General features: G+C 32.6%; 1 protein-coding gene across 1 annotated transcript in view; it reads right to left on the reverse strand.

The window, feature by feature from the left end:
- The window catches only part of LOC134856142 (anoctamin-7-like), a 29,651-nt gene extending 10,836 nt beyond the window's left edge, over positions 1–18,815 (reverse strand). Inside the window, exons 1-5 of the mRNA XM_063872506.1 lie at positions 18,810–18,815; positions 9,637–9,788; positions 8,833–8,926; positions 7,139–7,328; positions 217–393 (exon numbers count right to left, since the gene is read on the reverse strand). Coding sequence (XP_063728576.1) covers positions 217–393; positions 7,139–7,328; positions 8,833–8,926; positions 9,637–9,788; positions 18,810–18,815 — 619 coding nt within the window. The remainder of the gene's footprint in view (positions 1–216; positions 394–7,138; positions 7,329–8,832; positions 8,927–9,636; positions 9,789–18,809) is intronic.
- Between the last annotated feature and the right edge of the window lie 1,064 nt (positions 18,816–19,879).

Consider the following 19,879-nt stretch of genomic DNA (forward strand, 5'->3'; position numbering starts at 1 on the left):
CAATTTGCTTTTCCTAAGCTTTTAGCATTTTCTTTTCAAATTGTTTTTACAAACATGTCATTGTCGATTTGACTTTCTCAGTGTGGCAATCATATTTTAAGTTATAAAATTTTCCACATTCTCTTCTAAAATTTTTTCTAGAAACTTCACAAAATTTCCATTTAAGTCGAAAAGTAATTTAGACTTTTTGAGACAACCCATTTATCAAAATTTTACCTTGAGATCTGCACAATCTGCACCGTGAGAATAATTCAAGACTGATCGATTTGACCCGGGGAAGAATTATGTCCATGCAGAATTTGGGGAGGGGTTTGGCAGCCATGAGAACCAGAGTTTGCAAGGCCAGTTCCGACATACAGTTGTCATTGGGACACTCGTCTTGGAATCGCTCGCCTGAAGTTCGCAGTGGTGAGATAAATTGAAAACAACTCAATTTGAACAAAATCATAATAATTCGATTTTTATAAGTTTTACCTCCTCCCTTTATTTTTTTGCCATTTTATCTTTATACGTTTCACAAATATGATGCGATGAGTGGGATTTTATTTATCGTTGGGTTTGAAGTTTTCCAAATTTCGTAGTTGGATATCAGCCCTGCTTTTTTTGTAAAAGCGATTGAATTTCGTAACAAAACTGAGCTTTCTCAGATTCGAGCCAATCACATTCTTTTTTATCTGTTTCAGAGCATTCAGGTGATTTGAGAATCTATCCTATACGCGGGTTGACCAAAATTGCTCGTTATACACTTTTTATGCAATTCCATAGGCACATTAAATTGCATGCAAGGTCTATAATCAGTGATTTTCCATATATGGAAACTTAATGACTAGAATTACTCTATAAAAAAAATGATATTAAACTTATTTCTTCTTCAAATTTTTTGGTTGTGTTTGTAAACGAAGACAGGTGAAAAAGACCATGGTTTTTTCAAAACTAAAATTGGACTGTCTTGCATTTACAATGCATAGGAAACGATTGTATTACACAACGAAATTGTATTACACAACAAATTGTGCATCCGAAATTGTATTAAACAACTGATATAAGCAATCTTGGAGGAGGCAATCTCCAAATTGAAAGTTAATAAATTAATTCAGATGAACGAACAAACAGGAGCATCAGAAAACAGGGCTAAACGGAAAATGTTATCGGCGGCCGAACTTTTTGAAAATTACAGCAAGAGAGATAGATGATTTGCGCATAATTAGGGCTGAGGGGAATGGAAATAGAAAGGAATCAAAGGAAGAAAGCATTGGCAAAGTTATGAACGAAGCGAACACTCCTGAAACTGGGATAGACGAGAAAACATTTCAGTTGCCCATCGAGTCCTGACCAAAACAGCAGCCGTCAAGCCAATAACTGTGAGTTTTGCCAGACGTATAAGCAAAAAGCCCCTGATGAAGAAGTGGAAAATGCTGCAGGAGAAGGGATAACCTAATATCAAACATTCGAAGCTCTGAATCAACCACGCCTACATTTTTAAAAAATGATGAAACCGGACGAACGCGTTGGACCAAAAAAAGGGACATATTTTACGAGTAAAAGCTTGAAAAAAATATGTTGCATTAGTGGGTTCAATGAAGGTGGAATATTCTTGGAATACTCTTTTTTGAACTGATGTGAAGAAATGTTTTCAAGGCAAATGTATCTTTTCCGTGATAGTGTTGCTATCTACTGATCAATCTTTGCGTAAATATCATGAAAACATATGCATTTCTTAGTAGTCTCAAGTCATTTTTTTATGCTTTACAAAATTTTGGCTTAATTGAACGGACGAAACTAATCTGTATAAATTGCAAGGATTCCAAACGAACCTTAGAAAAAAGAGAAAAACAACTAGAATTGAAGATAGCCCTAATGTTGAAGTGCTCAAATTTAGAAGCTTTTTGAATCCTTATCCTATCTCTTTCAAAGACAAAATTTATGGTGAACGTTTTCTAAAACAAAAAATCCTATAGTGATTTGAATTTTTTGATGACAAAAAATCAATTGGATGATTTTCTAATTATTCTCAAACAAAGTTTTCAAGTTTGAAAAATAGTAAAATGAAATAATTTTCATACTGCCTATATTAAATTTAATGAATGCCTAATTGAGTCAAAAAATACGTTTACGCCGCTGCAAAATTTACGTCCGAATAAAAGGTCAAAAGCTCCAAAATTTAAGTTAAAAAGTTGAAAACTCATGCGGATTAATGAATGTTATAAAATTTGGAAAACTGATAAGCGAATTTCGAGTAAAAAAAAATTATATTTTTTAAAGAAGGGCGAAAAACTGAAAAACTTTTGAAGCAAAAAAGAGAGTACTTTTTACAAAAGATAGTAACTGTATCGGAGACTCGAGACAGGTTTGCAAGTTTTAAATGAAATAACAGGAAAAAAACCCAATTTTGCATCTATATCTGTAAATAGTAGAAATTTCTATGAATACATCTCAGTGTCAGACGCTTTCAATGAATTCTTCTCAACAATTAGATTTAATTTAGCTAAATCCATGTCTCAAGTAGAACCAATCCTTGATATTAAAAACGCTACCATAGCCTTGCACTTTTTCAATTGTTTCTTCCCCGAGGTGATTAGTGTTTTAACCAACTTGAAGCCTAAAAAACCCAATTCGTCTCGTTTTGCATCTATCTCTGTTTATAGTAGAAACTTACATGAAAACTCCTCAATGTCAGACGCTTACAAGGAATTCTTCTCAACAATTAGATCTAATTTAGCTAAATCCATATCTTAAGTAGAACCAATCCTTGATATTGAAAATGCTACGAAATCACTGCATTTTTTCAATTGTTTTTTCCAAGAGGTAATTAGTGTTATAACCAACTTGAAGCCAAAAAAAAACACAATTCGTCTCGTTTTGCATCTATATATGTTTATAGTAAAAATTTATATGAATACTCCTCAATGTCAGAGGCTTTCAATGAATTCTTCTCAACAATTAGATCTAATTTAGCTAAATCCAAGTCTCAAGTAGAACCAATCCTTGATATTAAAAATGCTACCATATCATTACACTTTTTCAATTGTTTTTTCCAAGAGTTGATTAGTGTTATAACCGACTTGAAGCCCAAAAAACCCAATTCATCTCGTTTTGCATCTATATCTGTTTATAGTAGAAATTTATATGAAAACTCCTCAGTGTCAGACGCTTTCAATGAATTCTTCTCAACAATTAGATCTAATTTATCTAAATCCATGTCTCAAATAGAAACAATCCTTGATATTAAAAACGCTAACATAGCCTTGCCTTTTTTCAATTGTTTTTTTCCAAGAGGTGATTAGTGTTATAACCAATTTGAAGCCCAAAAAACCCAATTAGTCTAGTTTGGCATCTATCTCTGTTTATAGTAGAAACTTATATGAAAACTCCTCGCTGTCATACTCTTTCAAGGAATTCTTCTCAATAGTTAGATCTAATTTAGCTAAATCCATATCTTAAGTAGAACCAATCCTTGATATTGAAAATGCCACGATATCATTGCACTTTTTCAATTGTTTTTTCCAAGAGGTGATTAGTGTTATAACCAACTTGAAGCCCAAAAAACACAATTCGTCTCGTTTTGCATCAATATCTGTTTATAGTAAAAATTTATATGAATACTCCTCAATATCAGACGCTTTCAATAAATTTTTCTCAACAATTAGATAAAAATTAGCTAATTCCATGTCTCAGGTAGAACCAATCCTTGATATTAAAAATGCTACCATATCATTACACTTTTTCAATTGTTTTTTCCAAGAGGTGATTAGTGTTATAACCAACTTGAAGCCCAAAAGGCCCAATTCGTCTCATTTTGCATCTATATCTGTTTATAGTAAAAATTTATATGAATACTCCTCAATATCAGACGCTTTCAATAAATTTTTCTCAACAATTAGATAAAAATTAGCTAATTCCATGTCTCAAGTAGAACCAATCCTTGATATTAAAAATGCTACCATATCATTACACTTTTTCAATTGTTTTTTCCAAGAGTTGATTAGTGTTATAACCAACTTGAAGCCCAAAAAGCCCAATTCATCTCATTTTGCATCTATATCTGTTTATAGTAGAAATGTATATGAATACTCCTCAATGTCAGACGCTATCAAGGAATTCTTCTCAATAATTAGATCTAATTTAGCTAAATCCTCTTCTCAAGTAGAAACAATCCTTGATATTGAAAATGCTATCAAATCATTGCACTTTTTCAATTGTTTTTTCGAAGCAGTGAGTAGTGTTATAACCAACTTGAAACCAAAAAAAAACACAATTCGTCTCGTTTTGCATCTATATATGTTTAAAGTAAAAATTTATACAAATACTTCTCAATGTATGACGCTTTCAATGAATTTTTTTTTACAATTATATCTAATTCAGCTAAATCCATAGCTCAAGTAGAACCAATCCTTGATATTGAAAATGCTCCCATATCATTGCACTTTTTCAATTGTTTTTTCCAAGAGGTGATTAGTGCTTCAACCAACTTGAAGCCCAAAAAACCCATTTCGTCTCGTTTTGCATCTATCTCTGTTTATACCAGAAACTTATATGAATATTCCTCAATGTCAGACGCTATCAAGGAAATCTTCTCAATAATTAGATCTAATTTAGCTAAATCCATATCTCAAGTATAAACAATCCTTGATATTGAAAATGCTACCAAATCATTGCACCTTTTCAATTATTTTTTCGAAGCGGTGAGTAGTGTTATAACCAACTTGAAACCAAAAACACACAGTTCGTCTCGTTTTGCATCTATATATGTTTATAGTAAAAATTTATATGAATACTCCTCAATGTCTGACGCTTTCAATGATTTTTCTCCGACAATTAGATCTAATTTAGCTAAATCCATATCTCAAGTAGAACCAATCCTTGATGTTAAAAATGCTCCCATGTAATTGCACTTTTTCAATTGTTTTTTCCAAGAAGTGATTAGTGTTATAACCAACTTGAAGCCCAAACTAATTTTTCAAAATCGCATGAAAAAAGCAAACTGCTGCTAATAAAAAGCTGTTTTGTTATAGCTCCCTATTTAATTCAACCCATAAACTTTTCTTTCATTTCTGGTGTTTTACCGAAAAATCCGTACAAAGTGCTTGGTACAACTTTTCCTCGTACAAAGTAATAAAACTTTACAAAGAATTACTTTACAAAGTAATAGAAAAAATTATGCATTTTGGTTTTTACAATTTTTTTGGAAAGTTCAGCTTGCTATTCGATGGTCACTATGGAACTAGCAAAAAACTCAGGACAATCGATGTGCTAGCTGAATTAACTGAGCGCATTTTTTGAGGACTAACGGATAAATCAACGCTAGTTTTTTTTGTTGATTTAAGGAAGCATTTGATACGCTTGATTAAAAAACTCTCACCGGAAACCTAAATTGTTAGGGAAGACATGGGAACTGTTATAACTGGCTTGAAAATTTTTTGTCCAATAGATATTAGTGCGTCCAAGTCAATAAATAAGCTTCTGGCTGATTGCCCATGAATACAGGGGCATTCTCTTGGCCATCTTCTTTTTCATAATTACATTAATGGCCTGCATTTCTCAGCCACTGATTCAAATCGTTTTCATTTTGCTAATGATACAATTGGGGCATGTGCGAGCTCGTGCCTTGATTTATTTCAAAAATATTTAATGAATGTTTCCAAATGGTTGTTGCAAACAAATTGACATTCAACTCAGATAAAAACAGGTTTAATAATTTTGATAGAAAGGGAAGTGCTTCATATCTTCAAATTCATCTAGCTAAAGCTATGTTTGAGCCAAAGATAGATGTTTTACCGGATAACCTGGATGTTTTACTGGATGACAAGTTGTCGTTTGTGTTTCATATTCAAAAATCTAAAACAATCCTAGGGCTTCATTGTGGCATTTTTTCAAAAACGCCATTTTCACTCAAACACTACCATACAAATATCAAACCAATATAAAAAACGTGGGCAAAATAGTTTTTCTCTTCTGAATCAAATTTGTTTGTTACAGCGAAAAGCTGTTCGAATGATTTTTTTTTCAAGAGGATATCTGATAGTACAACACAATTTTTTGGAATAAGAAACCCTAACAGTACAAGAACTATACATTTGCGATTTCTTGAAGTTTTGCTTTGGAACTGTAAGTCATTGACAAAGAACTGTAAGTTCCTCTAATTTGTAAAAATAAATCAAAATCATGCTCTCTAATCTAACTATTAAAGGTGCAAAATTACTGATTATAAGGAGGAAAAACAATTTTTTGAATTGAAAATTTGGAAAAATGATCAAAATTGATGAAACAAGTTTTGTTCACAATTTCAATATTATTTTTTTACTTGGAAAAAATGATTACGTAAAATCCATTTAAAAAAAAACTTGTATATATATATATATATATATATATATATATATATATATATATATATATATGTTTTTTTAACCCATTGGCTAAGTGCTATCAAAGCACTTTTTCAGGGTTGCGGTTCTGATTCAAAAATTGACCCTCCAAATTCTTCTAGCTTTCGAGATATTGTCCTTTTTCTTTTTTTTCGAAAATTTTTTAAAACTTTTTTTTTAAACTTAAAACTAAACCCTTTTTTGGTTTATTAATACCGGTGTTGAGTTATATGGGACTAGTAATTGCGCAAAACTAATGAAAACCAAAGAGTAATGGGCTCTTGTGAAACAATTTGATATAATTTCCCCGTTTTTTTTAAAATTTTATTTACATTTGTTGTGAATCTGTATTCGGGTAGACTCTTGATAGATAAGTATTGTACATTTAGTCTATCCACTTCATTCTGGTATTTTATACAACAATTTAAGTTTCAGTTTTTAGTTTCCTTTGAAAAAGTGCTTAAAGCTTACTGTTGTATCTGTACTTATACTATTAAAGAGAAATAAAATAATAATAATAAATTATTATTTATTTCTTTTTAATAGTATAAGTACAGATACAACAGTAATATTTAAACATTTTTTCAAGGGAACTTAATTTAATTGTTGTACAAAATACCAGAATGAAGTAGATAGACTAAATGTACAATACGAATATATCAAGAGTCCACCCGAATACAGATTCATACCAAATTTAAGCAAACTCAAATAAATTCTTTTCTTTCTTTCGCTTGTTACTTATGAATTGCCGCTTCACGGGCCATTTGATCCCTTACCTAGATTCAGGATTCCGTTTGTGCTGGTGCCTCCTCTTACGAATGCGATGTAAAACAGTGAAGCGTAGCTGTTGACGAAATAGAATGCGAATATCTTGATGATGAGAGCGTCGTCATACTCCGTCTGGGTCCGGTGGTTTTCCCAGTCTGTCAACTTCCACGCTAGTCGCTTGTAGATTTGTTCCAGGATCTAATTGTGAAAACATTTATTTTACAAACGAGGGAAGCAGTATCAAAATATGAGCTACTCAGCTCTTACCGGAGAACCGTGCTGTTGCTTCCTGGTAAAGAAATTATCAGCAATTTTTTTGTTTATTTGACTGGGCCGGACAAAAAACCGCACATTTAAGCAACGACCAGTTATCATGATTAGGTTGGGATTAAAACATCGATTATTCGATTTATAGCAGAGAAATATAGCCAGTTAACCTTGTTAAGTTGTTATAAGTCGTTTTTTTTTGTAAAGTTGTTAAGTTGTTGTTTGATGGAACCTTGATACACTACAGATATAAATAAAATATTTCAAAATTGTTTTAAAGGCAAATGTACAGCAAATGGGAGACCCCTTTGGTTGGCGAGAGTGTCGAACCACCCCCTTCATCGGGTCTCTTCTGTTATTCGGCCCAAAATTATCAGTTTGTCGATTGAGCTTCTGTTTTTATTGATATTGCTTACCGGAAGTAATTTCTACCAATCAGATTCGAGCATTATGATGCAATTTTCAAAGTATGAAAAGTTTGAGTTTTGGACTGTATAACAGAAAGGATCCAAGACTAGTTATCCTTTAATGTCACTTCAATCTGTGTGAAATAATTTATATGTCACACAAGTGGAGAAAATGGGTTAATTTGACCACCCTTTTTGATGAAAAACAATTGGTTCAAATCAGGGGCGGATCTAAGATTTTCTCGAGGGTGGGCGGATTTTCAAAAAATGTTCGAAAATTTTGACGACCTTTTTTTAGGTCGATCAGATTGATTTTCCGAGCTCTCCCAAAGCAGTAAAAAGACCCTGTTTTGGCCAAATTTTCTGCGCGGCAGGCAATTTTTTGGGCACTTTTTGGAAAATTTTGACAAAAAAAATCGCATTTTTTTGCGCGCGCTCCCCCTCAAAACTAGTATATATTGGCGCCAAATGCGCCTTTAGAAAAATTTTAGGGTCGGTCGGCCAAAAATGGATTTCTTAAAAAGTACCAAAGGGGGACCCTTTGGGTTGGCAGGGGTTCGAATCCCTGAGGGGAAGGCGTCCGCCCCCCCCCTAAATCCGCCCCTGGTTCAAATCGTGAAATTGAAGTATTTGACAGACAGGTTGCATTTGGCAAAAAGTTCAGTTTTGGGCAGTATACCAGAACAAAAACCAGAGAAGACCATCCCCCGCCGAAACATTACGAGGCCAAACTGTGCACTGGATAGGAGCACAATTTTGTGTCTGTATGTTCCTGGATTCCAGAGACAAGTCTTAAAATGTGTTCCAAAATGTAAGTGGATTCCACAAAATTCGTATGTTTTTGGAGCGATTATGAGCGGTACAATGATCTAGGTATTTGTTTGTGGAATCCAAAACAGCATAGAAGATCAAAGAAAAGTAGCAATGTTGCGGATTCCGCGACAAAACTGATTTTGGCCTTTTGCGGATTCCGCTTACAATACAGAGAATGCACAGTTTGGCCTCGTAATGAATCCAGTACTGGTTACCAGAATGGCGATGGCATTCATGACAGCTGCTAGTCCGGTTGAGAGAATCAACTGGTTGAAGGCAGATTCCTCCCATTTCCACGAAGAGAAGGCTCTGTAAATATTAATAGTTCTAACGATTAGTACTCAGTTTAAACAACCAAGTTGCAAAACAATAACAAAAAAAGTCTTATCAAAGTCAACCCGCAAAAAGGAACCCGCATCAACGCGCTGGCCAAAAATCCGTTTTTGGGGAGCGGTGGTGAAGGGGTTATGTCTTGGCCTCGCAATCGAAAGGTTGGATGTTCGAGGCCCACCAGGATCTGTGCTTGTTGCTTGAGGGTGAGGGTGATAAAAATAACCAAAAACATTGCATGTAGTTCTTAAGCAGGGGCACAACAGCGGATCGCCGTGATCAGCTGTACAGCTCGTATGTTGGTCCTTTCCTTCGTGGATAAATGGTCTAACTTAACTATAAAAATCTCTGAAACGAAAAACCAATAGCTAAATACTTGTTTTGTTTTACCCATTTCACCTTTAATTTGAAACCTAACATGGATTGCAGCAAGTTTGAAAAAGTTGCGTTGTGAAACACCCGTTAAACTCCCTCAATTCCTTTCCTTTAACCCCTTTAACCCCCCCCCCCCCCTTAACGTTTTCTGTATCTATGGAATTGTACAAAATTATATGATAAACATTTTTTCATATACGAAAATTGTATGACAAGCATTTTTGGTCAACCCGGGAGTTTTGATTCCTATTCTTCTCATCTTAGTTTCGTCTAGCTTAATATTTTATGGGCGTACTGCTTTAACATTTTATTACCTGTAAATGATCACACCAAGGGTGGCAGCAATGACAATGGACACCATGAAGAGAACAGTCACGAATGAGCCTATTAGTCTGGGCACCTTCTGGGCGAATGGGAATATCTTCACCAACTCCCCCGTGAATGGATCCTTGTGCTCCCGGCTGCCCTAAACAATGTTTTCACGCCAGTCACTTGCACGTGTTTAGGGTTACTTTTATTTATAAGAGAATAGTATAAAAATGATTGTATATGAATTTTTGTACATGAAAGTGTTAACCTTCTGCCCCCAGTCCCTAAGAGAAAAAAATGAGTTTTAACCGCACTAACAGAAATAACTGTGTTGTAAACCAAATTTGTGTTGAAATAACTGTGTTGAAAACAATTCTCAAAGAACTCAATGACACTTATATAGCAAACAATATGAGATTGGTGCGATAACTACTTTTTCATTGATTTTTTTTGTAGAATTGTATGATTAACATTCCGGTCTATGAAGGCCACCCCTCGGAGACTCTTAAGAAAACGGAAAACAAAAAAAAACATTCCAATCGTTTCTAAGGGACAAACCGATTACTTTTAGATTATAATTGGTTTAACTTTTTGTAAGTCAGGCTGATTTTTAAAACCAATATCAGTACTGTTTTCAACAACTTATGTATGCCCTGATCAATTCATGATTATTCAAAATTCAAATTTTAAAAACGATCGATACTTTCTTAATTTTATTTGTGTAAGACAAGTCTAACAAAGTTCAGATTGTATCAAATGCACTGTAAATGCACTTTGTTGACTCTAGTTTAGAATAAACCAAGGTCTTTGTCATTTGTTTCCGGCTGTGAACACACCCAAAAACTTTGAGAAGAAAATAAATTTGAAAGAACAGCAAATGTTTTGATTCATCGAAAAATGCTAGTCACACAAATTCCACATCTGTATTTTTGGAATTGCATGAAAATTGTGTGATTCGCATTTTTACCTACATGAAAAATGTATGATTAGCATTTTTACCTATATGAAAATTGTATGATTAGCATTTTTGGTCAACACGAGTTATCACTAATTCAAACTTTATAATCAATTAATGTAGAAGTTGAATGAATATGACAATGAAAAATCATTATGTTTTTTATTCTTTTGTTTTTTTATTTTTTATTTTATTTTTGTCGGTGATATAAAAAAATTACCTGTTAGTTCATTCATTTTTGCTTAGATTTGAAAGTGTATAGTTAAAGTAGCCAGAAAAGAAACCAAAATAAAAACCAAAAACATTAAAAAATATGTTAGTGACCTTTGGAACCTGATCTAAACTACATTTTATGATTGGATAAATTAAATGTTTTACCAATGTAAAGTATTTAATATTAACCAATCATGATCCATCTAACTAACAACCCACTTATTTGTAAGTGCTGAAGTTACTTGTAATTTCAGCACCAGAGAGATTTGAATTTAACTTAGAAATTAGTTGGACTCTCCCGAGCACTTCAGCAGCCGCAATAAACCAGTATACCCTAGATCTATTGAGCCTAGCAGAGACTAGTTAAACAACCTGAGACTAGATAGTATAAGAGTAAGATTAGGATCGGTATTAGACTAAGAAGTTGCACGAATCTATCCGGCCGAAAATAAGATAGCGTGACGAGCAGACGGTGTACCCTATCCGAAATTACTCTATGAGTTACCCTTCGGTCCTAACTCATCTGGTGCGACCATAAGTCTCGAACAAGACCTTACTAGATTAGAATTAACCAAAAATAGATTAGAAATTAGACAAAAACATTTAAAAAATGTTATACGACAATAATTTAATTGAAATGTCTCTCCGACTCAATAGATCAGAGCCAATATTCCGAACCATAATAGAACTACCCGGAATTGGAAGAAGACATCGAACCAAAGACGACATACGACAAAGTAGAAACTTGCCGTATAGTTATATGATAGTTCGGCAAAAGCCAGAACAAACTTTTATATTTCGAATACTACTTGCAATGAATTTAGATTTCCATTTGCAAACATAAAACCTTGAAGTTAATCTTCAAAATTATTTCAGGCGCTAAACAAAATTAATATTATACAATAACGATTGATAAAAAGATCTAAGATCGTTTTCCTAAAACTCTGCAGTATTATACAAAACATGTTTGAAAAATATTTATTGGAAAATAAAAATAAAAATTAGTAGCATGACAATAAAAGGTTAGTAATCATAAATCATCTTGTTGTTCCAGCTTCATCACCTAAAACATAACAGCAATCATCAACTCACTAATATCATCAAAACACTAAATCTTTCCTTTACACACATCTAAAATTTTATTAAAACTTAAAGTCACTTAATTTTAAAACCAGATCATCAAGGCTTATCCTTGGATCTTAAATCATTTTCTACTTAATTAAATTTCAAATTTGATCATCAAGGCTTATCCTTGGATCAAACAGAACAACTTTGTTCTCCCCCACCCACTTAATTAGTGTCTAACGACCTCAAACGTCGATTCACTACCCAACCCTTTCTAAAGACCCAAGACTAATAGAAATTTTTAAACAAAACTAATCATTCAAATTAGGATAAACAGTGAAGAACTTCGGTTAATCATCCTTCACTTGACCCCCCCTCTTACCAGACCCAGGATAAATCTTAGACTTAGTAAGTTTAAAATAGTATCTAACGAACTACTCGCGTTCTAATTATACCTGAACCTTGTGGATCGATTTACTATTCTCCAACCCTTGAACACAATCACTACCCCTAAGTAAGATTAAGTAAGTTAACACCTTAGCTTATACTAGTCACGAGAAAGTAAAAAATCATTCTTCGGAATCGATATACTTTTCTCTCCAACCCTGAACAAATAGACCCAGGTTAAGCTAACCAAAAAATCGTAAGAACTAACAGTTTAGGAAAATAGAAATCATTTAACAACCTTTTGCATCCGTCATCCTAAACCTTATGTGATTTAAAAACCTAGGAAATAAACAAACAATCATTTTACACAATTGTGAAATAGATAACAAAAAATACGACCTTGTAATCACACCTCATACACAAACAGTTGGATACATTCGAACAAAACGACAAACACTAAAGAGAAAAATAATAACTAAACAAAGACAAATAACACGAAAAAGATTTTCAAAAAATCGAAACGCATTTTCAGAATCAGAAACCAACAGTTTAGACGAACTTTACAAACTAAAAGAATCAATAGATAAAAATTACCCACTTCACGATCAATTATATTTTTCTGACTCAGAAACAACTTCAAATTCATCACAAAGAGGAAAAAGAAGAATAAAAAAACAGTACAAACACAAACCAGTACATTTATACAATTGGAATCAACCAATTCGACACATTAATAATTACATATTAACAGTCATCGAACGGAAAAATGAGTTCAACGCACACCCCAGGTGACGAAACTCCAGATGATGATGAAATCTTTCCTTTTATAGTAGACGCAGATACTGATAGAGGACAACACATATTTTGTCAAAATTTACTCGTAAATTTATTTGAACCCGGAATCAGTCCATGTAAAACAGAGTTCCCCGATGTAAAAATCAAAAGACAAATCATAGATCACTATCTAAAAGATATATGCAACATAACACAGCAGTATGGAATCTACTCTATAGAATTCACTTCCCCAAACCATAATAATAGAAAATATACTATTCAAACAGACGATCTTGATTTAGAATTTTCAAAAGTTTTTTCAGAATATATAAAAAACATCCAATACCATAACTCACAAAGAGCAAACTCCATTTTCACCAATGAAGTTTTCGCAATAATATATAGTTATATTTCGATATTAGAAAACGAAATCCCATTAACAAATGTCTCACCGACAGAAACATCTAAACATTTAAGAGTACGACATGAAATCACACTACTCTCTAGTTATTTAAACATCATTAAAGAAAATTTCACGAAAGACGATGTTTCACAACATACCAAACACGATTTACAAAAAATTTTGGCATGGTTCATAATAGATTATTTCACACACAATATTGATTTAATTGCACAAGCAAGAAAAAATTTTAGACCCCAAAATTCGAACGATGATACCGCTATCACAGAACAATCAGATTATGTTTGGGACCCCGAATGGTCTCATCCCGCATTTATAAGCTTTCCACAATCAATCTCAAGTCAAGCAATAGGTACAATATCTTACATAAGAGATTACGTAAGAGTAATACCATTAACAATTGATGCAACACCATTAAACTATAATACATTTTTACCCGATACACAAAATAATAGTTTAAACTCTACAGTCATACACAACGAAAACCTCAATGGAACTAGGAATCTTACTCAACAAGATATCCAGACACCATCACACTTCATAAATGAAGAAATTGTACACACAACAACTACACAACAAAGTATTTCACCAATACGCCCAAATTTAACAACACCAAGAAATACAAATCCTTCACAAACACAGGTAACCTTACAATCAACCGTTAAACCTTCGGTTGCTCCAAAATATTCACATATGGATTACCAAACATATAGACCCATGACAATACCATCAAAAACACGCAAAACATTCACTAGAAACAACTTTGCAGACCATAATTATAATTATACACATCCATCAAAAACAAATTATCAACCACAAAGGAATTTTAACCAATATACAAAACCTCGAAACTGGGATAACCCAACAGCCCAATATAATTCCAAAAATTTTCAACCAAATCCTCCACAGGATCGCAGTGAAAATTACCCATTTTTTCAACAAAATAAAAATAAAAAACAAACATCTTATCAAATGGATTATTTATCCTCAGATGATGACTTCTTACAACCAGATATATTTGCACCAAATACTCAAGAATATCGTAGACAAGGAATACAAAAAACACGTACAAATCATAGAAATTTTTCTCCACAATCAATAGATGCACAACATCAACAACCAATTCAACAACAAAATCCAATTAATATACAATCTTTTCAACCAATTCAACAACAAAATCCAATGACTGCACACTCGTATCAACCATCACAAATGCAAAATGAAATACCACTCCCATATTATCTTCAACAACATGAAATAACAAGAAACCAACTTTCAAATTTTTCTCAAATGCCAAATGCAGCAGAATCATTACAAATGACAATGAATCCATACCTTATGGGTGGATCATCGATAACATCAAATAAACCTTTAATTGTCTTCACAGGAACAGACCCTGAATACTCTGTAGAAGATTACTTAAATGCAGTAACAGCAAATTTGATTTTAAACATAGGACCTGAACCAATTAACACGCCACTACATCAAAACTGGATACATCGACGCACAGCGTTGATACAAACAACCTTAGATGGCGCAGCCCAAAAATGGTTTTCAGTACTACCTCTAGAAATAAAATCAAACTGGAAAAGATTTACACAAGAATTTTCAAAAATGTTTGACTCCGAAAGAAACAAACAACAACAAAGAGTTTTATGTAATGAAATTCGTAGATTACCAAACGAAACCATCAAGCAAATAGCAGTACGAATCGAAACACTAGTTCGAAAAGCATACTCACTAAATACACATGACTATAAAAACACAAAGATGACAGAAATCTTAATGATGACCTTAACACCACAATTAAGGAAAATAGCAATAAAAAAGAGAGCATCCCATCCTTCTTCAATTCGAGAACCCGATTTAGATTTTCGAAAACTAGTAGACAAATTAGAACAAGCAGAAATCACGATGAAACTAGAAGAAACGGAAAATCTGAAATTACAATACGTTAACAAAATTGAAACGACTTCCACTAATATTAATAATATACAGGAATCAGAAACAGACCTCGTTGAAAAAATCACTGAAATACTCAATATTTACGAAAAGAACCCGAACTTTAAAGGCAAACCATCTTTCAAAAAATGGTGTAATTATTGCCGCCGATACGGACATAGTATTTCCGAATGTAGACAAAAACAGCAAGATAGTCAAAATAAACCTCAAAAATACAAAGAACCAAATAAATCATTCTATCAATACATGAAAAAAGATCAAAATCTACCGAACAAAACAGTTCACAGCAACAACAGTTCAGGAAAACCACTCCCGAACAATACAAATTATACAAGAAATCAATCACCATATAACTCAAGTTATAGAGGAAGATCACCAGAACGAAGAAACACGTATAATCCATCACAAAATCACTACAATAGACCAAATAGTAGAAATAACTACTCCAGATCAAATTCAAATACACAACGATTTGTTTCTAGATCTAATTCCCAATCAAGAAATAACTACTATCCAAACAACCAATCACGAAATTCATCATACAATAGGAATAGAAACTACTCCTATAATAGAAATAGAAGTTATTCAAACAACCGAAACCAGAATTACCCGAATAATCGATCAAGAAATAACTCATATAATAGATCGAACTATAACAGACCAAACAATAATTACCAAAACAGATCGCGAAATAATTCACAAAATCGACACCCAAGTTATAATAATCGTTATAGAAATTATTCCCAATCACCACATAGGAATAATAATAACTATAATAATTCTAATAATCGTCACAGAAGCAGTACACCTAAACATCAAAGACAAATCAATCAAGTACAAGCTAACCCAGAAACAACATCAGACCCTCCAGGTATTGATGACACAGTAACTGATACGTTACAACTCAATCAAATAAACTGTACATCATCAGATTCAGAAAGTGATACTGAAAACACTCTTGCTATCAATATGATAAAAGTCGAAAATGACTATGAATCTGTCATATATGAACAACCCTTTCCATCACATATATATGAAAATCAATCAGAATTTCTTCAAAATAATTACACTACACCCATAAATTCCACACCAACGACGCAAGAAACAAATGAGATAAACACTACAAATCAAACCAATAAAAATACCAAAACAAAATGCTTGAATACAAACCACATTTATCAAAATATACAAAAAGAACAACCCAAAGAAAAAATTTGGACAATACCATTTCTCTTAGAAAGCCCAAGAAATAAAGAATTTCAACCACCAGACCTTGAAATAGATTTTTTAATTGATTCAGGAGCAGAATCAAACATAATAAACATTCCCACATGGAATGAAATAAAAACTTTACATCCAAAGCTAACACCTCTTGAAACCTCCAGTAAGCTAGCAACAGCACAAGGATCAACATTGATAAACTACGGAAAAATCCAATTATTTCTCCTCCCTACCAGAACAATGGAGCAAAGCAAAATTTTAAATAAGCCATTTAAACAAATATTTCATATCACTGATATTAAATATAATATCATTGGAATACCATTTATTTCAAAGTATATACCAACAATTAACATACTAAATAGTAAAATATTAATCAAAGATAAATATACAAAAACAAAAGAAACATCCTTAACATTTTTTCAAAGATTAAATAAACAACCACCATTCTTTTCAAAATTTTATCCGATATTTAACCAACAAAGAAAACACCTGAAACCACTATCAGGAAACATCTATAATTTTTCAATCAAACAAGTTCACCAATATGATAAAGAACAAAACAAACAAAAATTTTATATGTCAGATTTTGAATTCAAACCTATTCATAAATTTTTCAAAATCACAATCTCTTCAATAAAATATTTGAAAAATTCGAATTCCGATATCATTTCCTTACATGTCTATAATAATACACCTTACCAAGTAACATTACCTTTAGGACTTTTAGGATATTGTGAAACCAACGCTACAATATCACCAATACACGAAAAAGCCTATCGCGTAAATAATATACTCCAATTACTAGATATTTGCCAATCTACAATTCTAAATGAAGAATTATCTATAAACAATATAATAAGTAACGAAAACAGAAATACGGATTATTTCACAAAAACTCCATATTTCAAACCTACATTCAACATCAGTAACTACACAGAGGACCAACAAAAATTTTTAACAATGTTTAATTTCCAACATTCACAAATAACACAAGACGAATTCGAAAAGTTAGCCAAACAGCTAATTAAATATTCATCAGTCTATGCAACATCAAAATTCGATGTTGGAAAAATCAGTTCATCACTACATCTCCCGTTAAAACCAGACGCAGTTTTCAAAAAACAGAGAGCAAGTAAAGTACCAATTCACTTACATGATAAAGTAAACAGATTACTCGATATTTTAGAACAGTACAATATTATATCACCAGTTAATAAAGAAGAACAACCAAAAGGCAACACATTCATCAACCCCGTTATCATTCTAGCTAAAGGAGAATCATTAAAAATCGTTCTCGACGCTAGATACCTCAATTCACTCATAGATGAATCAAAATGTAATTGACCCATTGAACCAATACAAGTTATTTTAACAAAAATAAATGGCAAATACTTCACAACCGCCGATATGAATAGTGCATACAATCAAATGCCACTAGATGAACAATCACGACGTTTAACACAATTTGTTATCGGAAACCAACAATATGAATTCAACCGCTTATTCTATGGAATATCCATAGGACCAGCAGCATTTTCAGCTTTTATGAGCAAATTTTTTAGACCACTAATACTCAAGAAAAACGCAATCACCTATCTAGACGATGTTTTTATGCAATCACAAACAAAAGACGAAATGTTCAGTGTTTTAGAAAAATATCACCAAATACTTCAGAACGAAAATCTGAAGGCCGCCCCCGATAAATCACACTTCTTTTTGACAAGAGTTAAATTCTTAGGACATAACATAGAAAGAAAAACAATCACTCCACTGAAATCACGCATTGACGCTATTCAAAAACTTCAACCACCAACAAATAAAAAGAAAATCCAAGAATTCCTTGGAATGTTAAACTTTTTAAGTAAATATGTTTATAAAATGCAATTATATCTACGACCATTTTATAACATCCTTAGACAACAAAATAACTTTGAATGGAATACAGAACATCAAGCACGATTCGAAGAAATAAAGAAACTTTTAACTGAACAAATTTCAAATACAATTCCAGACCCTGATCAACCATTTTATGCAATGTGCGATGCTTCGAACTTTGGCATCGGCGCAGCATTATTACAATCACATAATGGTACAAACAAAATGAACCTTATATCAGCAAACTCCCGATTATTCTTTCAAATAGAGCTACGACTCTCAACTCTAATGAGAGAATGTACAGCCATAATCTATACACTTACAGAATATGAATTTCTGATACTTGGATCAAAACATCCCACAGTTTTATTCACAGACCACAAACCAATCATTTTTCTTTTCACACAAAAATCTAACCCAAACCACCGAGTTTACAGATTTCAATTAATTCTAATGAAGTTTCCAAACTTACATATAGTTTGGACTGCAGGAAAAAATCTTGCATTACCAGACACCTTAAGTCGAAATACACCACCTGAATTACTTACACGAAAAACAACAGTTGAAATACCCAAAAACATAAAATTCTACCTTGCAGAAAACGAAACATCACCTCGATTAGAATGCAAATATGCAGTAAAAACTGATATTGAACAATCACAAATAAATAATTTACAACATTTCCCACTTTATTTAGATTGTCAAAATAATCATTATGAAGTTGATCTACTTGGAACATCAACTTTCAAACCAATCCCATATTCTCAATGGATAAAAAGTAACACCCAACAAAAACGAACAAAACAACACCTACCTAAGAAAGACCATTTTCCACTAATCGAAAAAGAAGATTTAACTGATAAAATAAATTTATCAGGACCACAAACAAATGATTCAAAATACACAATAAATCAAGTTTTTGACCTTCACGACCCACTTGATACAATACCCTTATCTAAATTAGAAATCGAAAACATTTTTCTCCCCCCAACAGATACGATTACAATTTCAACACTGAAACAATATCAAAATCTTGACCCAATAATTCGACAACTGAAATCATGGCACAAATATAAAACTAAACCTATCAAAGCAGATTCAACCATTCTAGGAAACAAAACACTCCTCCGATACTTTCGCAAATTTAACAACACAACAATTAACGAAAAAACAGACCTTTTAGAGTATAACCTAAATGAATCTACAGTTCCCTGTCTCCCTATAAGTATGATTCTTATAGCTTTTAATATTTCACATACACAAAATATTAAAGGACACTCTGGATCAGAAAAAACATATTCAAATTTTATACAAAATTTTTACTTCCCAAATGCACCGATTTGGATAAAAGTACTATGCAATGATTGTATAG

The sequence above is a fragment of the Symsagittifera roscoffensis genome, unplaced genomic scaffold (genome assembly GCF_963678635.1).
Source record: "Symsagittifera roscoffensis unplaced genomic scaffold, txSymRosc1.1 SCAFFOLD_63, whole genome shotgun sequence".
Classification (NCBI taxonomy): domain Eukaryota; kingdom Metazoa; phylum Xenacoelomorpha; order Acoela; family Convolutidae; genus Symsagittifera; species Symsagittifera roscoffensis.